Raw genomic sequence first — 19,814 nt, 5'->3', positions numbered from 1 at the left:
CTAGCAATAATTCTACTTACATAACCAACATGGGTTCTCCAAGATAAATCACTATCAATGTAAAGACCCAAAAATTTTGTACTGTTGACCTGTAACGAATCAATGTTGTTGATCTTGACAGAAATAGGTAGTACAGGTGGGGAATTACTAAACAAAATATAATGAGTTTTTTCAAGGTTTAAGGAAAGTTTGTTTGCAAAAATCCAAGATTGAGCAGAAACAAGTTCTTCATTTATTATGTTTATAAGTTCATCAGGATTTGGATGAGAAAAGAACAAATTTGTATCGTCTGCAAAACAAACGAAGGAAAGGATCTTAGATGAGTTCTGAATATCGTTGATATACGAAATAAAAAGAAGTGGACCTAACAGGGAACCCTGAGGAACCCCTCAAGAAATTAACTTAGGTTGGGAATCGTGACCGTGGATACTTACAAATTGTTTTCTATTTGTCAGATAATCAGAAAACGATTCCAGCGCCTTACCCCGAATTCCGTAATGATTTAATTTATAAAGTAAAATATCATGATCTATTGTATCAAACGCCTTTGAAAAATCAAGAAAAACACCAACAGTATGAGATACATCATCTATAGCATGAGCTATCTTATCAATAAGCTTGAGTAATGCGTGAGTTGTACTATGTTTTTTGCGAAATCCAAATTGAGAATCAGTAAATATTTTTGACTGAAGAAGAAAATTAAGGGTACGTTTATACACAAGTCTTTCGAGTATCTTTGAAAAGGAAGTTCAAAGGGAAATAGGACGATAATTATTAACAAAATCTTTTCGCCCTTTTTTTTAAATGGGAACAACTCTGGCTACTTTCATTTTACAAGGAACTTTACCACTAGATAAGGATTGATTCAAAATAAAAGTAAGGGGTGAAATTATTTCATGAATCACGTTTTTTACCAAAAAATTTGTGATTCCATCGTATCCCGAACTTTTTTTTTGTTATTTAATCTATCAACAATCTTTATTATTTCATCTTCAACAATCGGTACAAAAAATAAAGATGCCACATTCCTATCATCCAGAAAAGAGTGAAATTCCTGGTGCGCTGAAGGGATTTTGTCAGCCAGATTTGGGCCAATGTGTACAAAGCAATCATTAAAAACTTCAGCTATGTCTATGGGGTCGTCAATACGAACATCATCCTCTTGAATATGACTAGGAGCATTATTGTCAGTATTACATTTCAACGCCTGATTTATCACCCTCCACGTACCCTTCACATCATATTTGCATTTATCGAATTGATTCATGAAATACATCCGTTTGGCTAACCGTAATGAAGAAGTAAGGATATTACGATACCGAGTATATCGGGACTTATTCATAATAGTGGGTACTTTACGATATTTACGAAACAGTTTATTTTTCTTATTAATGGATTTTAAAAGTGATTTAGTAACCCATGGCTGCCGAGGGACTTTTTTATGATTTGATTTAAAACATTTACGACAAGGGATAACAGTATTGAGCTGAGTAATGAAAATATCTATGAAAATATCAAATGATAAGTTTACGTCATTTTGATTATAAACAATCGACCAATCAACGAGTTTCAACTTTTCTCTAAGCCTGTTAATATTTGACTCTGACATCACACGAAAACCGGAAGTGTTATGCGCACTTTCTGTCAGAGTGTCAACGTTACCAATAAGTGCATACACAGGAAAATGATCAGAGATATCAGTAACCACAATACCAGGTGAAATAGGAGAAGATAACTTGTTAACAAATATATTATCGATTAAAGTAGAAGAAATATCAGTGATTCTTGTAGGTAATAATTCGTAGCTACACCGTGGACATGATTGTTTCCGCCCTTTTCTTTTTCACTTCACTAGTTAAGTAGACCTTATGTAATTTTCTCTGTAAAATTTACAGAGAAAATTACAAATTGAACTCTAAATAGGTTTATGATAATTATATACATTATACACTGTTATATTCAATGTAATGCACACCATTCAACTGGTGAAAACATTCTGTATCGTAGCGATTCACCTCGGTTTTGGTGTTTGTCAAATCATTCTTGTAAAAACATGAAATACTAATAACTGTTTTTATAAATGGATGTTCTTTTTCATATCCAGAACGTTTAATCAATGTAACGTTCTTGATATGGACGATTACATTTTTTTTGTATGTAAATTTATATGAAATCGACAACTTGTAGATGACTATTCCCCCTCAATATTTTGTTCAGCAGGTGTATACATTGACTTTTTTATAAACTATATTCTTGTAAGTTTCACTTCACAGCTGGGTACTTTTCTAGTTGATTGATCTGAATGTCCATACCATTTCACTGTATTTTTTTTTTCTAAATAGAACACTACCGGTATGTGTTTTCAGGAAAGGGAATCGAGGGTGTTTTGGATTTTTCAAAATCATTAATAAATGAAAAGTCTTTCGCACATATTAAATGAATTTTGATTATGTTTTCATAAACGTTCACATAAACACCATAGTTCTTGAACGTTTTAGGGGGAAAGGTGGGGGCACTGACGGAGTAACACCCTTTGAAATCGCCTTTTCCATCTCTCGTATTGTATTGTTCTATATGACATCATCTGGACACCCTATACAATTAATCGGTCTTAAGGTGGTGCTGTTAATTCTCTCGATCTAGTGGACCTTCTTTTCCTAGTGTCGTAATGTATGCTTCTTCAGTTAAACATAAAAGACGTTTGTAATACATCATAAAGCCGAAATGCCGTTATTCGTTTCAAGAAAACTTTTTTTTTCACTTGCGTTCCGTAAGATAAATCATGATTATGTTGGTATACTTTTTGCGCGTTTATCTCTTTCTTATGAATACTTTTGCTTATCATGTTACAAATATTGTGGGTTTTTTTTTTTCACACTGATTTTCGTCCTACGGGTGCAGTAATAAAACAAACTGAAACTGAAACTTTCAAGCAATTTTGCATTTCGGTTTTCACATACAACGGTGTGTGAATCTTTGCAAATAATTAAGGAGCAACATTGTTTTATAGCAGATGCACAAAATATACCTACCGATATTTACCAACAATAAAAACATGATTTACGGGTCTGACAAAGATTTATTTTGTATTTTGTATTTTCTTTGTTTTCAGGATGACTTCAGAAACAACGCTGATGGTACACTCATCCCACAATTTGAACTTACTACAACGCACGATCACCCAACTGTAACTCTCACCAAAGCTGTTGTAAATCACAATGCTGACTTCAAAATTCCCTCGGAAAGCCGTCGCGCATATCTTTACAAAGCTGTTAAACTGGATGACGATGAATAAAGATGTGAGGAATTCTCACCAGCTAAAAATGCCAGAAAAAAAGGAAAAAATATCCCTTGGCTTTTTAGAAACATAATTGTATAAAAAATATGGTGCGTCTGGGTAAAGCCAACTGTAAGAAAAAATAAACAAACAAACAAGCATGATGTAATATGATGACGTTTCACTGAAAATGTATTGTGTCTTGCACAATTGTATGTATTATATGGACATAATGTACAATTTTTTTAGATTGATTGATATCCGCGATATATAGATTAATGCATAACCACAAAGGCAAATGTTATTGAAGTTTTGCTGTGTTGTATTATAAATTCTAGCGATCAACTGATGTGTGTCACTTGACATTAAGGAGAGACCAAGGGATATCTCCGTCACCTGAGTATTGCAAGTTGTTTGTTTGTTAATGTTATTTTTTCTGCTTTTCTTAGAAAAGTGGTGAAGGAAGCTTTAAATTCCTCCAGAGAGCATGTGTTCATTTGCAAATTGTTACATACTGGCAAAAATATCTGTCAAAAGGATAAATTTCCTTTCCAACAAAACATGAAAATTTCTCCCGAGCCTCAGTAGCAGAGTAGCTATAATTATCTACTATAAGTATTAGAAAAAAACATTTCACTGATGTATTTACTTAGAGTACCTCTGGTTTCACAATTCATTTTCTTTCATTTTTTTTTTCAGATAATCTGAGAAAGGGGGGGGGGCTTTGGAGTGCCCAAGGATGTGGCATTTGGACAATATAAAAAAAAAAATCTCCACAATAACTCTTGATTTTTTTTTTGGTTGAAGAATTTCACAAAGTGTTTTCGAGAAGAAGGGAAAGGTTAAAAGAACGAATGTAAGACCTAATTCAGCCACCGCCCCTCCCTACACTCCACAGTAAATGCAAAAATCTACAAAATCGTCGCACGAAAATTCGTAATTATTCTTTTTTTTCTGGTTTTAAAACGCAGACAGAGAGAGAGAAAAAAAAATTATTTGAAGGTCCCCCCCCCCTCCCCTGTCCTTCGGAACCTCAAGTAGGAAACGGCGTCCATCTGTATAAATGTGACCCTGCATCACAAAATAGACAGAAAGTCGCCAGACATGACATTTTAGTTAAGAGCATATTCTGAAAGAGCATACTTTAGAGTTTAAAATGATGTATAACTCAAATCAAATGGACTTCCCTAACCTATCCAAATATTGGAAAGAAAGCACTAAGAAAAGAGGCTATGAAGTGCAGTGTCTATTCAAGCGCTAAATCTTTACCAAGTCGTGCTGGCTGTGCGATGAATGGGACAACCCCCCCCCCCCAAAAAAAAACAAAACAAAACAAAACAAAACAAAACAAAAAACAAAACAAAACAAAAACAAAAACAAAAACAAAAACAGAATGTTAGACAATGGAGTAACGACAATGACGAGATTATCAGATTAAAATGAAATTAAGCATGCCGTATTAGCACATTCTGTTCAAAAGTAATGCAAACTTTCAAAGCAGTAGCAGGATCCCTTCAAAATTTATTAGAGTTGAAAGTGAAGAGTGTGTACAATTTTTTTTTCACACATGAAAAGGAGATTCTAGAGACACACCTAATCACACTATTTACAAAAAAAAAGTTCGAGATAAACTGCTAAAAAACACATTTCCCTGCCCTTTAAGATCCCAAATTTTAGCATAATGTAGAAGAAAATATGACTAGTCAAGATCGGCTAGGTTGACCCATTTCACCTATTTTCAGTCCTCACACAAAATCAGTGTGTGCGACTTTTTGTTAGTTTTGTAATGCACGGTCACAAATGGTACTAGTAAAAACGTAGTTGGGTGAAAATATAGCCATGCGTTTGACGATGACGATGTTAAAATGGAGCCCGACCCTCCCCCATCCCATCTTACTTAAATATACTTGAAATGTCACCAAGCAGTTTTCTTACCCGTAGCTCTACCTAACCTAACCATAACTTTTTTTAAACAATAGTCAAAAACACCGGAAACACCAAAATTTAACACTTTTTAATTGATTTTCTTTTTTGCTAATTAGTCATGTGCGACTGAACATGAAAGACTTTCATGCCAACTGAAAGAAAATGTATCATCCTGTCATTTCCTGCTATTGAACAATTTGGCTTGCCTCGACAATGGTGCATGCATTCATTATACACACGCAAAGTAAACAACGGAAGATGTAGTTGGAAACTATGCTGGGAGGTGGGCACAGCACACTTTTTGCTAATAATCAGTGAAAACCGTGATAATTGATTGGCTTAAATAACTTTCGTATATTTATGTAATTCCTATTTCTTTTTCTGTACTACTTTACTCTTTGTCTTCTACATTTTCTTCGTAGTCTCTTCTCTTTGCATCATTAGGTTTCCTTTATTATCGTTTTTCTTTGTTCGGGTTTTCAAGACTTCAGGTAACGAATTGTCAGCGACTTTAGGATCCTTTTATAGTAGCGGGTCACATTAATGTGAAAGTTGTTGTTCCGTTTCAAACTGAACGTTTATCTGTGAATCTAGTTCTCAGTGGGCTTCTGGACTTCTTCCTCTTTTTTTCCCCTCTCCTTTTGTATTTATGATGCTTCAATTAATCTTTCCATTGATATTATTATTTCAGAGGGGCCCACATTCTACAAGCTCTGTCTCTTTAGTGGGTCTCTCCATTCTTCGCACTTTAAGCAAAGTTATACATGTACTTTATATCGATCACTTCTGTTTTTTTTTACTACAATGTATAATTACTATAAGCTCCTCCTCAATTGTTTTACATTCTTTTCGATACATAATGTTCTGTTTACCTTATTCTCTGTTGTCAAAAGAAGTGTAACTTCTGCTTTGTCAAAAAATGAAATAAACTTTGAATTGAATTGAATTGTCATCGGAGCGTTTGCTACCATACATTGTTAAGTATATCATCAGATTACAATGCATCTGCGCAAAGGTTCACCGAACGAGGTAACCACGCCCCGCTGTCATTTTCATCTCAGTTCACACATCATCATGTTAACGAAGTCTCATTACGTACACACACTATACAGATACTTGTCCATTTTTTTTTCTGAGGTCAATGCCTGTACCAGAGTAGCAATGATAATATATTCAAGTGGCGGATCTAGAAATTCCGTAAGAGGGACCCCTTTGCAATATTAAAGGGGAATCACGCACCCCTCCCCGGTTTTCCTTTTATGTCTTTTGTTTTAACAGAAATCATTAAGGGAAGGGGGCGTGCGACCGGTGCAAGGGATCTAGCAAGATCCGCTGACTGTAATCCAGTAGAGAAGCTTTGGGATATCATTCACAAAGCGGAAAGCGAGCAAGAAGGTGAAAGATGACACTTCACTGCAAGAATTTCAGCGCATCTTGCAGAGAACATGAGCCAACATTGAGCAGCGCCAAGTATGAATTTAGTTAACAGTATAAGGAAGTGATGCCTGCTGGTCATTGAAGCGGATGGTGGACATACCAATTATAAAATCCTTCACTGTATGATCATGTGAAGAAAGAAATAGAGAAATATGCAATAAACCATGCTCAAATGTTCAGAATCATGAGTGATTTTTTATTTGTGTAAAAGTCATTGCAAATCACTAAAGTGCAACTTTTGTTTCCATGCATTTTGACATAAAATGCATATTTTCACACCAATAATGATATCCGGTGGCAAAATATTTTTATTAAAAGTTTTATCTTTTAATCGTAGACTGATTGTATGATTATGTATGTTACCATATGAATTTTCCTCCAGATGTACATTCCTCCTTCATGTCTCACCTTCACAAACTATCTCTACGTAAATGCATAGACGTTCGAAAGGGCTTATCAGCATGACTCTGTAAAACAACCAATCTATTTTTTTACCTTAACTGTTACAACACTTCGTTCGTATGCTATTATTGGATTAATTATATTTCTGTTATTACCATATAAGCGCCTTGTCTTCTTTTATAATCATTGTTATTTCATATTACGCATACGAATTTACCTCACCAACGTTAAGTGTAGGATTCCATTTAATTTTGTAGACATGAATTTAGCGAGACTATATGAAGTAACATTTGTTCTATTGTATAACGTAAAAATGTATCAGTATCATTATTGTTATTATCAACTCACATGCACTGCACACCCCCACACATTCACACACTCATATTACATTCACGCACAGACATTGCAACGTACTACACAAAAATACATGGCCCCAGAACAACTATTCTCAACTTTCCACTCAAATCCTCATAATGGCTCATAACAACGATCATCCTGACCAGGGTATCATAAGTAATCACAGTAAATATTACACTATTTCGGATTTCAATAATATGTTCAAATCTTCACTTGATTCCACTGCAAGTCATATTAATAATTCCCGTAGTAATTCCACAAATAGGAATGATGACACTAATTATAACCCCATTAAAGATTTTAGCTTATTTCACTGGAATGCTAGAAGCTTAAACAGAACAAAATAAACAAAAAATCTAAACAAAAACGACTTCTTCTTTCTTTACAAAATTTTACCTTTTCCGCAATCGGTATAACTGAAACTTGGCTAGGGCACACGTCTCCAAATTGTTTAGCCTTGATAGAAATAAAATATTTCGCTCTGATCGTAAGGGAGGTAGAGGGGGAAGGGTAGCACTATATATATATATATAACGAATTGCGAGTAAAAATAAGAACTGATATTGATATTGAAGGTTGTGAAAACCTGTTTGTGGAAATCATCAATGATAAAATGAAAAATAAGATAATTGGTGTTATATACAGGCCACCAAATCATAAAACCGAAACGTTTTTAGAAAATTTTGATGAATGCCTCAGCACGATTACACAAGAAAATAAGGAAATTTATATTATGGGCGACTATAATATTGACATGACGAAAATAGATACTTTAGCGGTAACATTAAAAACTATTCTTTTTTCATATGCTTTCCATTCCCATATTGCTAACCCAACAAGAATATCCCGAACATCTAAAACCTTGTTGGATAATATTTTTTTCTAATAACTTTTCTGTAAATAAATTCATTAATGGTATCTTATATTATGATATATCTGATCATTTACCGATATTCATTATTCTTCGTTATTCTGAAAACGTCAAAAGTATTTCAAAATCCAGGCCTATAATGTACAGAAAGAATCAGATAAACTTTTATATTATTATCGAAAAAAAAACATTCCTTTAGTTAAGAAAGAACACGTAGAAAGAACAAACATCCCTGGATTACAAAGGGAATCATCAATTCAATGAAAACCCGTAATAAATTGTATAAACTGGCGATTGCTTCCCACAATACAAAACATTTTACAGATTACAAAAAGTATAGATATATACTCAGTAACTTGATTCGTATTTCTCGTAAAATGTATTATTCTGATAAGTTTGATAATCAAAAGGATAACGTAAATGGTTTATGGGAAACTGTATATGAAATAACAGGTAAAAATAATAAGGTAACATCGTCCGTTTTTTATAATGACAACAAAGAACTCACAAACCCTGATGAAATATCTGATGCTTTTAACTCATACTTTGTAAATATTGGCCCCCATTTAGCATCAAAAATAAAAAAAACAAACATGTTCATTCAAACTTTACTGAATTTCTTCCACCAAACTGCGACAAATCCCTTTCTTAACCCCAACAGATGAGGAAGAAATACTGGAGATTGTTAACAGATTAAAGCCAAGTAGATCTAGTGGTCATGATGAAATAAGTGTTTATATACTGAAGAAAATCATCAAACAAATAACCACCCCTTTATCTTACATTTTAAATCTTTCACTGTCTTCTGTAATATGCCCAAACTCATCAAAAATTGCGAAAGTAGTTCCAATTTTCGAAAGAAAAGACGACCCTTCTCTTTTAACAAATTATAGACCAATATCGTTATTACCTAGTATTTATAAAATTCTGGATAAAATTATTCATAAACGCCTATACATTTTTCTTCATGTAAATGACCTACTTATACCTAATCAGTTTGGATTTAGACAGGGCCATTCCACCGATTTAGCTATAATTCAATTGTTAGATAAGATTACTGAATCTTTTGCAAATAAAAAAAAAAAACACTTTATAGGAATTTTCATGGATTTATCAAAGGCTTTTGATACCATAGATCATGGTATATTAATTTACAAATTAAAAAGATATGGTATTCGTGGTTTAGCACTTTCTTGGATTATTGATTATTTATCCAACAGAAAGCAATATGTATTATTTAAGTCATCTAAATCTCCGAATTCTAATATTGTACTGTTCCTTGTATATATCAATGATATAATAGATACATAAAAAACTCTTAAATTTATACTATTTGCGGATGATACTAATAGTTTTTACTCCCATGAGAACCTCGACACACTGTTTAATACTCTGAACACGGAAATAGACAAAGTCTCCCAATGGTTTATACGTAATAAATTATCCCTTAATGTCTCTAAAACAAATTTTATACGTTTCAAACCTACTGCTTCACAGAACATTAACAGCAGTTATAATAAATCATTAATATTGATGGATTATCCTTAACTGAAGTAAGATCTACTAAATTTTTAGGAATCACAATTTACTCGAGTTTAACTTGGAACGATCACATTCATAATAATCACACGTCTGTCTCAAGAACTGTAGGAATTTTATATCGACTGAAAAACTTCATTTCTCAAAATTCCCTGACTATTCTATATAATGCATTGATCTTAGCACATATCACATACTGAAATATCGTTTGGGGAAACTGTGGCTCAACTAAAATTAATCCAATTCTTACCCTCCAAAAACGTGCTGTACGTTTGATTACCAATTCCCGTTACTTATCCCCATCCCATCCAATCCCCTATTTCGTCAACGAAAAACATTGGAAATTGAGGATCTTCACACTTTTCAAACTGCTGTTTTTATGTATAAATATACATTTAATTGTCTTCCAAAAATTTTTGATGGCTTCTTCACTCCAAATTCCACCGTTCATTCATATCCAACACGTCAGTCGTCCGATAACCATCTCAAAAACCCCAGAAACATTTTAGCTCAAAAATCATTAAAACATAATGGACCAGATATTTGGAATTCTTTACCCCCTAATTTAAAACAATGTACGTCGTTGAACATTTTCAAACGAGAACTAAAAAACACCCTCATAATCCATTATACTTCTGACACATAAATATTCATAACACCTGGTCAACAAACACCCTAAACAATGAGTTGACGGCCATAACTGAAGTAACATTCACCTCATCACACTGATACACAATAAACACTCAACGTACAAACCAAGATTCATCCCAACACAATGCACACCGCACTGCACCGCACGTCCTTCGCACAATTACTTCCCACTCAGTGAGTGGCAAGATTTTCTTTATGCATCTCTTTAGCTGGGGCCATCTTCCTCGTCAAGCTTAGCTTATGATGATGGTCCCCTGCATTTCATTTTTATCATTTCCTATTGCTTCCTTTCATATATGATATTCGTTCTTGGAAAAAAAGAAAATGTATGTAAGATCCAAACGTTACGAATATAAGCTGTGTAAATAACTATGTAAGTATTTTGTTGATTAACTTTGTTGATTTGTATTGATTTTGAAATGCAGAAATAAAAACTGAACTGAACTGAACTGAACCATAAATGAAATATTACACTGTACAAAATTCTGCAATTCAGCCATCTTCATGGTTGCAAATGATTTTTTTTAAATAAACCGTTACCATTCCATTCCATTCCAATAATTCATTTCCGTTTGAATTACGAAAATCAGTAGAATACTTTTTGAGATATAGCCGAAAATGCTAGGGGGAAACTTACTTTTTTTTTTGTTGAGTGTATATATACATATATTCTATATAAGGATCGCTTATCATCACAAATTGTTTAACTTGCTACATGTGTGAATGGAAACAAAGATTAATTTCATGAGATATGAAGTACAGGTTCCTCACTCGAGCACTAATGTGACGAAGAGTTAAGGAAAAATGAAACACAAAACACCCCCCCCCCCACTCACACACATATATACACAAACACAACAGAATGCCAAGTAAGCAAACTCAAATCATAGTGCAAACAACTCATAGTCCAACATTTCTGATATGTAAGGAAATGATTGGAGCCGAGTGACACACGGGTCGCGGATAAAAACGACTGGGGAACAGTGTTAATGTTTGAAATATATTTGGTACGTAGGCCTATCTTGTTCATATTTGAAGCATTGCCTCTTTAGAAGGATCTTACAACCATACGTGTCACAACTATGTTCTTCGCATGAAGACAAACAGTTCAAGTAAACTGGTCTAAAAGAATCTTCAGTTCATACTCTCCCGGTAAGTATCTTATACATGTGTGATGTTTCTTTTCGTTCGTTTTGCTCTGTCGGTAATAGAGGTTTAAGACTAGTTCGCTAAACACTTGTATTCCGAGGTTGACGAGATTGGTACGGAGACCTTGGCAACATGAAGACCCTCTAACAACATTGTCATCGCAGTAAATACTGTTTCTCCTTAAACTGATATGCCCCATACACATGATAGTTTAATGCCGAATATCGTGTTATGTGCAATTCACTGTTGCAACAAAATTCATGTAAATCTTAGAATAAAAATGCAAAGATATCTGGTAGCAATAACATTTGCAAAAAAAAAAAAAAAAATTACTTCATTTATGATTTTCAGAAGTCGATCCTCGCAGCGTTCGGAAAGTCCCTGCTAAAAAGTCCGCCAGAAAAGTCGTCTCACACTAGGTGAGTAATCTCCGAGTATCTACATGTTCCATAGGTATGATGTAGAGAAGACAGTAAGTATGTCTTCACAGCCTGACAAATTCCATATTTAAATCTCTGGGTACATTTCTTCAACATCTATAAATAGTTCATTCTATTAGATTACAGGTGAACCTTTTATAAAATCCTACCATTTACTACTAGGCCTACTACCGTTACATAAAGGTGATTAATCTCACCATCGATTGTTGCTTTTGGTGCTCATTTTGGTTCCTTGCCTTTAAAGGACAAGTTTACCTTCATAGGCATTGAGAACTTTTGAACGAATTGTCCAATTTTCCTTGAACTGTCAATGATGTCTTCTAATAGTACTGCTGCACCCATTCAAGACACATGTATATGAAGGTGGACTTGTCCTTTAAGAAGTATAGGTCTAGTCAGGGAGGTGAGACCACACCTCCCTGGTCTAGTATAACCGCGCACCCCAACCGCTCTTACCCGCTCTCAGTTGCAGTGTGCTGACTGGTGTGTGTGTGTGTGTGTGTGTGTACTTTGTAACGGAAATATGTTTTATAGAAAAAACACTTAATAAAATAAAATGAAATGATTTACGCTTTTAATATGTGAAGAGTTTGTTCGCAAAAAGAAACGATAAGTCCATATTTGCCAAATGGAGATATTTGCGATGAAAGGTCAAGAAATATATAGAGAATAATAAGAAAATGTTTGTTTCTTTTGACCATACCTTCAATAATGCACCTTTATATGTGTAACCAATATATCATTTAAAAGGTTTTATATTGTACTTTATGACAGAGACTGTTCTTCAAAATCTTCAAAAATGGACTAATCGGTTTTTGCGAACAAACTCTTCATTCATTACACAGCAATTTATGAATTAAAATAATTTAATGTACTAGGTGTTACAAAAATAATTTCCCTTTAATCCTAAATACTGTTAAAACAATTAGACCGGGGGCCTAGAGGATTTATTCAGCTGAAACGGGTCACACTTTTTGATGGTCTCATCATATAAGGATGTGGCCAAGGGTCAATAAAATGAATTGCTGGCAAGTCACGTCCTGTACCGTAAGCCTAGGGGCCACAAAAAGACGCCCCGAAAAATGGATTTATTCAGCCGAAGGCTGGGGTCACGGACAAAAGTTAGTGGATATTGTTCCTTTGGGTGTGCTTATCATGAAAACAGCAATGCCAGCTATTTTATCCTGTACGGGTCCCCAGACAGTAGCCCCAAAGGGCCCCACAAATATGGTGTTATTCAGCTGAAATGGGTCACGGCTAATTTCTTTTGCAATGGAAGTAGTTCCCATCAGAGATATCCAAAACACCAATGCCAGCTATTTCATCCTGTACGGGGCCCCAGACCGTAGCCCCAAAGTGCCCCACCCCCCATAGGCCCTATACGTACAAACACACACAGGCATTGATTTTATTCAGCTGAAAAGAGTCACGGCTAATTTCTTTTGCAATGGAAGGAGTACCAATCAGAGATATCCAAAACACCAAAGCCAGCTATAATTATCCTGCACGGGGCCCCAGACAGTAGCCCCAAAGTTCCCCACCCCATATAGGCCCTACGTACAAACACGCACATACACACACACACACACACACACACACACACATTGAATTTATTCAGCTGATAAGAGTCACGGCTAAATTCTTTTGCAATGGCAGTAGTACCCATCAGAGATATCCAAAACACCAAAGCCAGCTATTTTATCCTGTACGGGGCCCCAGACAGTAGCCCCAAAGTGCCCCCCCCCCCCCCCACCCACACACACACACACACTAGTTTCATTCAGCTGAAAAGGGTCACAGGTAATTTCTTTTGCAATAGAAGTAGTACCCATCAGAGAAATCCAAAATACCAAACCCAGTTATCTTATCCTGCACGGGGCCCCAGACAGTAGCCCCAAACTTCCCCCTTACCCCCCCCCCCCAGCACACACACACACATTGATTTTATTCAACTGAAAAGGGTCACGGCTAATTTCTTTTGCAGTCGGAAGTAGTACTCATCAGAGATATCCAAAGCACTAAAGCCAGTTATCTTATCATGTACGGGGCCCCAGACAGTAGCCCCAAAGTGCCCACACACACACACACACACACACACACACACACACACACACACACACACACATTGGTTTTATTCAGCCGAAAAGGGTCACGGCTAATTTCTTTTGCAATGGAAGTAGTACCCATCGGGTATCCAAAGTACCAAAGTCAGATATTTTATCCTGCACGGGGCCCCAGACAGTAGCTCCAAAGTGCTTTACTTTCTTCTCTTCTTTGTCTTCATTTCTTCTTCTTCTTAAATATGCGATCCTTCGTCTTCATTTTCGCGACAACGACAACGTCCTCGTCATCATCAGTTTTGCTATTCTAGCTGGCAAACATTTTCCAGCGTATGATCGGCTACGTTCGATTTTAGAGCGGCGCGAGCGGAAGACTATAGGGAGCTTTAGATTTTAGACGCGCGGACGTTCAAAGAGAAAAAAAAGCATGATCTGAGCGTGCGCAGTAGTGCGGATCAAGTTACTGCGCACCCTCAGATCATGTTTTTTTTCTCTCTTTGAACGTCCGCGCGTCTAAAATCTGAAGCTCCCTATTGAGTCTGGGAAAGCGTAGGAACAGCGTAGCTAAAGCGGCCAGCAGCGTTATCGAAGCAGGAATGAAGTGTCGTAGGAACAGGCCTTGATTTTGTACGAGAGTAGAGAACTTAGTGAGAGCGTCGTTAAAGGGGGAAGGTCGTGCTTTGATCAAGAAAGCGGCGCAGCAGCGGGACCATGTCGTCGGTGTCTAGTCTAGACTATATTTCCCGTTCTTGTGCCGCTGTTACTACGGTCAGAAAAACCTAGAAGTGTTACGCTCATCCCGCGTTATTTACACTGTCACTGCTCTCTCCCCGTTTGAGCTACGTTTCAAAATAGGTCAATCTTGATGGGGAGATAAGGAAGAAATTTTGAACCAGTTCAAAATTTCTTCCCGATCTGTAAAATTGCCAGATCCAACCCCATCACCCAAACGCTGCTGCTACGATGCTGCCGGTCCCCGTACACTTTTGCCGCTCTATCCCGATCTGACAGATTGAATAGATCGGGATGCAGATCTTGATAGTGGAATTTCATGTGGGGACACTTCAGGAACACTCCGTGGGGCCCCGTATACAGCTATATAACTGGTTTCGGTGTTTTTGATACCTTGTTGAGTACTACTTCCTTTGCAAAAGAAATTATAGCAATGATTCTTTTCAGTCAGAATAAAATAATACGGGAGTACTTTCCAGCTACTGGCTGGGGCCCCTTGAATAATAAAAATAACTAGATAGGTTTGTGTTTTAGGTATCTCAGCTGTTAATTCCACTGCCAAGAAAAATAGGCATACATGACTCTTTTCACCTAAAAACGCTTGATTCATATGGGGTGGGAATACCTTGGGGCTATACCTGTCAAGGGCCCTGCATCCGGGCCAATTTTGCACCTCTTTTAATCCTATTCTTTAATGCTGAATTAAATTTAGCAAAAATTTCGCCTAGATGACATGCTAGTTAAATGCCATCATCTCTTCATTCAAATTCATTTTGAATTATTAACATTACCTCTAACCTTATTCTAAATAACACTTTTTCAACTGAAATCCATATTACAAGCACCATTCCACTATCCGTTCATTCATAAATTCATAATGATATAGTCACGTGATCACATGCTGCGCTCGTTCATTCAAATTGATTTCTGGGCATCTAATTTAGCATGTTCTGCAGTCAATTCAAAACAGATATGTTTATGCTTGACCTCTTTCCTTATTTTCTTTCATCGTAGTTATTGTTTTGTAAGCATCATAACATTTCATGTTTTTGTATTCGTTTAACCCTAACTAGGCTATTTAGATAGATCATAGAGACGGGGAAGGGGGGCTCCCAGCCCCTCCAGATCTCGGCCGTCGACCGCGCGATCGCGACGAAAATTGGCACACACATTGCCTATGAAGTAATCTTAAGTACTAGAAAGTTAAATTAAAAAAGATATCATATTGTTATGCTAAATTATTATTTATGCATATATAATGATGCATGAAATCAGACAATTTGGTATAAATCAGTAAATAAAGTTCAAAATGGGCCCATGTATTGTTTAGATATTCTTTTTAGTGTCCTGAGCAAATATAAGAGAAAAAAATTATGCCATCAGAAAAAAAAATTGTAATGTATTTTATTGTTTTTTGAATTTCTCATGTATTTCCTTGTTTTTTCGACTTTAAGTTTTTCATTGTTTTTTCGACGAAACTTGTCCGCGACATTGTGCCGAACAAGAAAATATGTTTTTAATTGGTTTTGATCAATAAAACCCAAACTAAACATACTTTTATGAAATTTTCCTGTAAGCACAGTTTGCATTGAAATTGTACATGAATTCACGTTTTTGAACAATTTTTGGTCTGACATGCACGTACATATCTATGCACAACTTCGGAACCGCGCGCCCGGGCATCGCAAATTTGGTGTCAAAAGATGCAGGGGACTCGAAAGAAAAAAAGTCATGAAACGTCGCGGCAATAGCTTTTCTCGTTAGCGATACATCGCGCGGAACGTCGAGGGGGGGGGGGGGGGGCCTCGGAGCCCCCCCCCCCCTGCCTATTGAATCCGCAGAAGTAAGAAGTCACAAAAGGGCTTTTTACACTTGTGTTTCTTAACCCCGGACTTTCTCTGACCCAGGACTATCGTTAGTCCCGTACCAATTTTTTCAGCTTTTTACACTCGCCAATTAGTCCCGTACTATCTCTTGTCCGGGGCTAGGAGAAAACTGACCTTTTTACACTCGTATTTCTAAATAGCCCCGGACTTTCCAAACCACATGAATATTCATAATTACGCTGTGTACTGTACACGTACACGCACGCACCGGCAGCACTTGATTACCTCGTTTCTAATTGGTCAGTGAGGGTCGGACTTCGTCTCCGTCGCTTAGCCCAGGATTATTTTTTCGTTCTGTTTACACTCACTTGCTTGGCACCGCAATTACCGACGGTGGGGCTAAGCCCCCCCCCCCCCCCCCTTAGCCCCACCGTTGGTCCGGGGCTAAGCAAAAATTTACAAGTGTAAAAAGCCCTAAAGTAGCTGGCCGTTACGAGAGCTTTATTACGAGCGGTCGGCCAGTTCCAGGAAGTCAAGGTTATGACCATCAAATGTGTTTTTTTTTTTCTTATAATTCTTTCTATGTGTTCTAGAGATATACGGCTGTATCTATTGTGCTGTCATGACTATCAAAAATGAAATTAATCTGCATTACTGGTACACGTATAGGCCTATAATGACACGTATGAAAGAGAAGGAGCGTTACAGAACAACCAAATCCAGTTATACTCGATAAAAAAAAAACGTGATACTTTTACTGCTTTATAACAGTAATTTATAGATGAAACAAAAACACATATAGAAAGATACGTTAAACTGTTCTCACCTTAAAAAAAAAAAAGAAATAGCATGATGTAAATTTGAATGAACACGTTTGGAATTTGACTGTCTTTCGCGAAATTTAATGACTGAAATACCCTTTTCGACAAGTCAAGGCGAATTTCAATGAGCGTATAGGGTACCAGCCAATTTGAATACCCATTTTACGAATTCGAATCTTCTATCAAATGAACCGACAAAAGTGCGAAATTGGCTGGGAAAACCTAACTGGATTTGATGTTTTGGGTATCTATGATGTAAACTAAGGCCTCCTTCGATTGTAAAAGAAAACAGCTACATGCATGACTCTTTTCAGCGAAATGATGTCATAATAATTATGTGGGGGAGGGGCACTTTATGGCTACTGTACCGGGCCCAGTAGAGGATGAAATGACTGGTTTGCGTATAGTCATCTCGGTCATGCACTATACAGAAGTATGCTTCCTTTCCAAATTTCTTGGGTGTTTTGCTACTGTAACCTATGGGAACCCGTATACAGGACAAGATGACTTACTTTGGTGTTTGTGTAAGATATCTCTGTTCAGTAGGCCCTGATATTTACATTACAAAAGAATTTGTAAGACCATTTTCAGCTGATTCACAGTACATGTATAATGGATGGGACACTGTGAAGTTACTGTCTGGGGCTCCGTAGAGGATAAAATAACTGGCCTTGGTGTGTTGAATATCTCTGATAGGTACTTCTTCCAGTGCAAAAGAAATTACCCGTGTTTGGGGCTATACTGTCTTGGGCCCCGTACGGGATGAAATAACTGGATTTGGTATTTTGGATGTCTCTGATGTATACTACAGTGGACTTCCACTGCAAAAGAAATTAGCCGTGACCCTTTTCAGCTGAATGAAACTGATGGGTGTGTGTGTGTGTGTGTGTGTGTGTGTGTGTGTGTGGGTGTGTGTGTATGTGTGTATGTATGTGTGTGTGTGTATGTGTAGGGGGGCAACTGTCTGGGGCCCCGTACAGGATAAAATAACTGGCTTTGGTGCTTTGGATATCTCTGATGGGTACTACTTCCATTGCAAAATAAATTAGCCATAACCCTTTTCGGCTGAATGAAACTAATGTGTGTGTGTGTGTGTGTGTGTGTGTGTGTGTGTGTGTGTGTAGGGGGCACTTCGGGGCTACTGTCTGGGGCCCAGTACAGAATAAAATAACTGGCTTTGGTGTTTGGGATATCTCTGATGAGTACTACTTCCGATTACAAAAGAAAGCAGCCTTGACCCTTTTCAGCTGAATAAAATCAATGTGTGTGGGTGGAGGGGGGGGGGGGGGAAGGGGGGAAGGGAGCAATTTAGGGCTACTGACTGGGGTCCCGTACAGGATAAAAAAAATCTGGCATTGGTGTTTTGGATATCTCTGATGGGTACTACTTCCATTCCAAAAGAAATTAGCCGTGGCCCTTTTCAGCTAAATGGAACTAATGTGTGTGTGTGTGGGGGGGGGGGGCACTTTGGGGCTACTGTCTGGGGCCCCGTGCAGGATAAAATAGCTGGCTTTGGTATTTTGGATATCTCTGATGGGTACTACTTCCATTGCAAAAGAAATTAGCCGTGACACTTTTTAGCTGAATGAAACTAATGTGTGTGTGTGCTGGGGGGGGGGGGGGGCACTTTGGGGCTACTGTCCGGGGCCCCGTACAGGATAAAATAGCTGGCTTTGATGTTTTGGATATATCTGATGGGTACTCCTTCCATTGCAAAAGAAATTAGCCGTGAATCTTTTCAGCTGCAGAAAATCAATGTTTGTGTGTGTTTGTACGTAGGGCCTATGGGGAGTGGGGCACTTTGGGGCTACTGTCTGGGGCCCCGTACAGGATAAAATAGCTGGCATCGGTGTTTTGGATATCTCTGATGGGAACTACTTCCATTGCAAAAGAAATTAGCCGTGACCCTTTTCAGCTGAATAACACCATATTTGTGGTGCCCTTTGGGGCTTAGGCCCCGTACAGGATAAAATAGCTGGCATTGCTGTTTTCATGATAAGTACACCCAAAGGAACAATATCCACCAACTTTTGTCCGTGACCCCCTTCGGCTGAATAAATCCATTTTTCGGAACGTCTTTTTGTGGCCCCTAGGCTTACGGTACAGGATGTGACTTGCCAGCAATTCATTTTATTGACCCTTGGCCACATCCTTATATGATGAGACCATGAAAAAGTGTGACCCTTTTCAGCTGAATAAATCCGTTATTCCGAAGGTTCATTATTCCAAAGGTTCGTTATTTTAAAGATTCGCTATTCCGAAGGTTCACTAATCTAAAAATGAAATAAGGTTCATTATTCCGAAGGTTCCTTAATCCGAAAATGAA

The 19,814-nt window shown here is 37.1% G+C and overlaps 1 protein-coding gene across 1 annotated transcript in view; it reads left to right on the top strand.

Annotated features, from left to right (window-relative positions):
• The window catches only part of LOC140246953 (uncharacterized), a 38,712-nt gene extending 35,417 nt beyond the window's left edge, over positions 1 to 3,295 (top strand). Inside the window, exon 10 of the mRNA XM_072326266.1 lies at positions 3,113 to 3,295. Coding sequence (XP_072182367.1) covers positions 3,113 to 3,295 — 183 coding nt within the window. The remainder of the gene's footprint in view (positions 1 to 3,112) is intronic.
• The last annotated feature ends 16,519 nt before the right edge of the window (positions 3,296 to 19,814 follow it).

Source organism: Diadema setosum, chromosome 3, assembly GCF_964275005.1.
Source record: "Diadema setosum chromosome 3, eeDiaSeto1, whole genome shotgun sequence".
NCBI classification, from domain to species: Eukaryota; Metazoa; Echinodermata; class Echinoidea; order Diadematoida; family Diadematidae; genus Diadema; species Diadema setosum.
The sequence above is the reverse complement of the archived record's forward strand: the minus strand, read 5'-3'. Positions and strand labels throughout refer to the sequence as shown.